Raw genomic sequence first — 5472 nt, 5'->3', positions numbered from 1 at the left:
AAATGTGACAATAAATAAATCTAATCTAATCGAAAAATATAAGGGTTAATGTTTGCACTCTTGGTTACTATTCAGTCTTGATGTATTGTCCACGTGTTCAGATGTCAAGATCAGGGTCCACTGTGAAAATGCGGTTGAATAATGAAACTTATGAGTTTTACTACTATAAAGGGCAGCCTGTATACCAGCAGCTGTAAATTCACCTGCATTCCAGTTTGGAACTATAGTCTGCTAAATTGGAGAATTTCTATCATAACAGAACTGTAGTTGTACCTGCATCACAAGGTTAGCAAAGGTTCCAGAAGGTGCCTCAGTATCAGATTGTCATAAACAATTAGCGATGGGTAACATTAATGTGATTAACCAATTTGAAGAAAATTGTTATAAGTCTACATTTAACACAAGAAGAATGACCATTTGAGCAAAGGTGTCAGAAAGAAGAATTTAACATTTTCAGAAAAAAAGGAATAAAACTGGAACACATAAAAAGCAAAAGTTATTTCCAAAATTTTTTTAATTTGATAAACAAATAGAACATCATGTGTTATCAACAGCATCCTTCTAATTTTTTTTTGTATTCCCAGCACCTCAACTTTTGGACTTTTTAGGCCTTTCTCCTCTTCCAGATCCATGATGTTTACCCCCTTTCCCCAGCCCATCTCCCCCCTGTCTTTTTTTCCTTTGAGCCTGACCCTCCTCTTTTAAAGAATGTATCCACAAAGCATCAAAGGACCCAGGAGCTTGGTAGCCAGGCTCATTTGTATGCAGAATGTCTTTAGACAACAGAATGCAAATAGCAGGAAGGTTTCTTTTCACAGTTAAGCTATCTAACCCTGCCTCTGAAACAACAGGCTCCCAGAGTTCCTCAACCTGTTTATAAAACAATTTGGTAATTTGATGGAGGCCTTTTAATCTTCTCTTCATGATCTCCACACAGGTGATTGCTTTGCTGACAGCCTTCCCAGTGCCGGTGAAAAGGATCTCTCTGATATTGGCTGATTCCATCTTTCCAATAGCGTATCCCATGAGATTTCGGATTTTGCTACCTTCCTTCACCTTCATTTCAATAATATCTTTTCGAAGATTGGCAATTGGTAGTGGACAAGGGAGTTCTGTGATCTTCGTTTTTTGGTAGTTTTCCATTTCAAGAAATGCCTTACAATTCTATGGTGATAGAAATCAGAACCTGTAAACATAAATGTATAAATATTAAAACTAAGAATCTAGAGTGTCTACTTCGACTTTCATTCTAATTTATTACAAACTTTAAAATGCATTATACTGTGTCTTACTGAAAGTGCTGACTCAGTCTAATGGTAGAAACTGACAATCCGAGTAGTTTTTTTTGGCGACCATTAAACATGACAATAACTTGACAATGGAGGTGACTGACATTGTCTGACATTCAAATATGCATGAGTGCTGAATTTTGGAGAATACCACCAAGTGTGGCTTCTGCTATTTTGAAGATTGAAGACATGCTACTGCAGCAACTGAGGTAAACCAGCACAACATAGACAGCAGATTGAACTGATTCTTCACAAGCTATTGTTCAGTTACAATCGAGTGGTGCATATATTCTTGATGTTAGAAAACATTTCAGAGTAAAATTCCACTTAAGAGTCATAGAGATGCACAGCACAGACACAGACCCTTTGGTCCAACTCGTCCATGCTGACCAGATATCCTAAATTAATCTAGTCCCATTTGCCAGCATTTGGCCCATATCTCTCAAAACCCTTCCTATTCATATACCCATCCAGATGCTTTTTAAATGTTGGAATTGTACCAGCCTCCACCACTTCTTCTGGCAGCTTATTCCATACACACATCACCCTCTGTGTGAAAACATTACCCCTTAGGCCCCTTTGAAATCTTTCCCCTCTCATCCCAAACCAATGCCCTTTAGTTCTGGACTCCCCCACCCAGGGAAAAAACCGTAGCTATTTACCCCATCCATGCCCCTCATGATTTTATAATCATCTATAAGGTCACCCCTCAGTCTCCAACACTCCTGGGAAAACAGCCCCAGCGTATTCAGCCTCTCCCTATAGCTCAAACCTCCAACCCTGGCAACATCCTTGTAATTTACTTCAAGTTCCACAACATCCTTTCTATTGGAGGGAGGCCAGAATTGCACTCAATATTCCAAAGTGGCCTAACCAATGAACTGTAGAACTGCAACATGACCTCCCAACTCCTATACTCAATGCTCTGACCAATAAAGGAAATTATATCAAATACATTCTTCACTAACCTATCTACCCGCGACACCACTTTCAAGGAACTATGAACCTACACTCCAAGGTCTCTTTGTGTAGTAACACCCCCCCCCCCCCACCGACCTTACCATTAAGGTGTTCAAGTCCTGCCTGCACTTGTGGTGCTACTTTAGCAGCTAGTGCTTTGTGCATAATTTTAATTGTACACACCAATTCCTTCTTACCCAACCTTCATTTTAAGTATTTGAATTTCAATTGAAACATTTCTATTTTCTAACTTTTATTATAGCCAGTCCAATTTCTTATATCCTGAGAGTCACTGAATTCTGGATTCTACTTTATACAAACTGAGCATGAATCCCTCTCGTCTTAGCTTGTCAATCTACCGCTATACAGGCAGGGTGTCAAATGGGTTTAATGACCTCCTTCGGCACCATTTCCAATCTCTGATGTCTGTAAACCCCAGAAACGCACAGATTTTCTCAAAATGCATATGCAGATAAATAATTTCCAATATACCGTCAAGTGATGAGCTGGAAATGGAACTTGACAGTATACAATAATAAATAATGTACAGGTGTCTATATGGAAAATTTTCTGTAAAACACAGAAAAGGGAAAGCATCACCAAAAAATGAACTATATGAAAGCTGGGTGATTTCAGCAGCAAACACTGAGTGAAGAATAATTATATCCAATTACATGAGTAAATTAATAAATCCCATGCACTTGGAACTTCATTCTCCAAGCAAGGTGAACAAGGAAATTATCCAATTATTTTCATTCTAGCTCGGAATAACTACTCTTCGCTGCCACAGTAGCATCTGGTCTTTTATTTCGATGAGAGCAGCCAGAGCCTTGATTTAACATCTTATGTGTAATACAATATCACTGACTCCTCAGTACTACACAAGAGTATCAGCCTTCACATTTTGTCGAATTCAGTCCAGTGGTGACTGCAACACACCATCATTCCAACTCTGAGGTTAAGTCATGGATGGCACTTAAATAAAGGAAAGTACATGGCTACTGGAGATCTAAAATAAGAATTTAAAACATCAGCAGGCCAGGCAGTAACCCTGCTTCTCTCTCCAGAGACAATGCTTTTAATTACCTTTCATCAAAACTATCCAAAATTGGAGATGTAAAATTTTTCAAGCAAGTTGAGAGACAAGCAAAGGTGGTGATGAGGAAAAACGTGCAGGTGTGATACTGTGGATGGAAGAGAGATTAGAGGATCAAGGATGGTGTAAGAAGAAAGAAGTTGTACAGATCAAATACATATTTGTGACAATTTATAAGGGCTTGGATCACACATTCAGTAGTGTGTGCAATTTTGGTCTCTTTGTGTTCAGCAAAAACATCTTTTCTGAGATAGAGTGCAGTGAAAGTTCACCAGAATTTTTCCAGTATGGCAGACCTGTCCTGCGAAGAGAGACTGAGCAAAGTGGGCCTGCCTTTTCTATAGTATTGAAGGATGAATAGTGATCTCATTGAAAAAAAACTGTATTTTAAAGCAAGACAATACAGATTGAGGTGAGACATTTCCTCTGTCTATAGGGGGCAGATTTCAAATGAGGGGTCTGCCAAATGGGCCTGAGATGAAAAGAAATCTTTACCTTTGAAAATTGTGAACTTTCAGAATTCTCTATCATAGTGGATTGTGAGGCTCAGCCTTTGAGTATGTTTAAGGTGGGGATGGATACGTTTCAGAAAACTGGTGCCATACGAGGTTATGGGCTTGGGGTGGGTAAAACACACGAGTGTTTAACAGTCATGTCTATACTAAATGGGAGGACAGTGTCCAGCAATTGTTATGATCTGGAATTGATATAGCTGCTCCTCACCACCTTTCTCCCCTTTAATCATTTACACTTTGCAACTTTCCCGTCTGACATTATTTGTAGATTAGATTAGATTCCCTACAGTGTACACACCGACCCTCCGAAGAGTAACCCACCCAAACCCCTTTTCCCTCTAAGTAATGCACCTAACACTTCGGGCAATTTAGCGTGGCCAATTCACCCGACCTGCACATCTTTGGACTGTGGGAGGAAACCCACGCAGACACGAGGAGAATGTGCAAACCTCCACACAGTCACCCAAGGCTGGGTTCCTGGTGCTGTGAGGGTGCAGTGCTAACCACTGAGTTCACTTTCTCAGCTCCAATGCTCTGATATTCTAACCCATCCCGCTTCTCAACAAACGTTAACTGTTTTTCTTTACTAGACCTGCCGAGCTTTTCCAGTTTCGTTGCCAACGCACCGAATGTTCAGCAGCTGCTCTTCCAGCTCCTGACGGTGCCCCTCCCCGCAGCTCCCGGGCCCCGAGTTCTCACGAACCCTCCCCGGGATCCCGGCCCCGAGTCCGCCCGCCCGCCGCTCCGGGATCCCACCACCACCACCAGGCCCCACACCTTGTCCTCGGCCCTCTGACGTAATTTCCTGCCGGCGGGCGGAAGTGGCGCTGACAATGGCGGAGCTGAAGAGGTTGCAGAACCGTCTGGAAAAGCTCGAGACTCAGCTGTACGGAGAGAGAGGGAGACAGGCCGGACAGGTACCGGGGGGAGGAGGGGAAGGAGAGCGCCTGGGAGCTGGTGTGGTGCAGAGAAGGCTGTTGGTGAGAGCGAGGCGAGAAGTAGGAGGCTGGGGAGGGGTAGTGTGTGAGAGAATGAGGGGGCAGGAGAATGGTAGAGGGATGAGGGAGTGGAATGAATTGGGACTGAGTTGAGAGAGAATAGAGTCAGAGATGTAAAGCACGGAAACAGATTGTCTGGTCTAACCAATGCTAGCATTTGGCCCATAGCCCTCCCTGTTCATATACCCATCCAGATGCTTTTTTAAATAGAACATAGAAGAACACAGCGCAGTAGAGGCCCTTCGGCCCTCGATGTTGCGCCGATCCAAGCCCACCTAACCTACACTAGCCCACTATCCTCCATATGCCTATCCAATGCCCGCTTAAAAGCCCATAATGAGGGAGAGTCCACCACTGCCACTGGCAGAGCATTCCATGAACTCACAACTCGCTGAGTAAAGAACCTACCCCTAACATCTGTCCTAAACCTACCACCCCTTAATTTAAAGCTATGCCCCCTTGTAATAGCTGACTCCATACGAGGAAAAAGATTCTCACTGTCGACCCTATCTAAACCCCGAATCATCTTATACACCTCTATCAAGTCACCCCTAAACCTTCTCTTCTCCAATGAAAACACCCCCAAGTGCCACAGCCTTTCCTCATACGATCTT

General features: G+C 42.7%; 2 protein-coding genes across 7 annotated transcripts in view; one reads left to right on the top strand and one right to left on the bottom strand.

The window, feature by feature from the left end:
- Positions 1-496: 496 nt before the first annotated feature.
- Positions 497-4728, bottom strand: rpp25l (ribonuclease P/MRP 25 subunit-like). Of its 6 annotated transcripts, none has more exons than XM_043683708.1 (3): positions 4453-4624; positions 3336-3433; positions 497-1186 (listed from the first exon to the last, which is right to left on the bottom strand). In XM_043683708.1, exon 3 carries the CDS (start codon positions 1141-1143, stop codon positions 589-591), a length of 555 nt encoding a protein of 184 aa, XP_043539643.1. In that variant the 5' UTR covers positions 1144-1186; positions 3336-3433; positions 4453-4624; the 3' UTR covers positions 497-588. The 6 variants fall into 6 exon arrangements, with proteins under 6 accessions (XP_043539643.1, XP_043539511.1, XP_043539800.1 ...); XM_043683576.1 differs by having other exon boundaries at positions 4487-4624; XM_043683865.1 differs by lacking the exons at positions 3336-3433; positions 4453-4624 and adding an exon at positions 4638-4728.
- The window catches only part of dctn3 (dynactin 3 (p22)), a 29043-nt gene continuing 28224 nt past the window's right edge, over positions 4654-5472 (top strand). Inside the window, exon 1 of the mRNA XM_043683946.1 lies at positions 4654-4777. Within this exon, the coding sequence (XP_043539881.1) occupies positions 4694-4777 (84 nt within the window). The 5' untranslated portion in view covers positions 4654-4693. The remainder of the gene's footprint in view (positions 4778-5472) is intronic.

The sequence above is a fragment of the Chiloscyllium plagiosum genome, chromosome 1 (genome assembly GCF_004010195.1).
Source record: "Chiloscyllium plagiosum isolate BGI_BamShark_2017 chromosome 1, ASM401019v2, whole genome shotgun sequence".
NCBI classification, from domain to species: domain Eukaryota; kingdom Metazoa; phylum Chordata; class Chondrichthyes; order Orectolobiformes; family Hemiscylliidae; genus Chiloscyllium; species Chiloscyllium plagiosum.
This window is presented reverse-complemented; position numbering and strand designations above follow the sequence as displayed.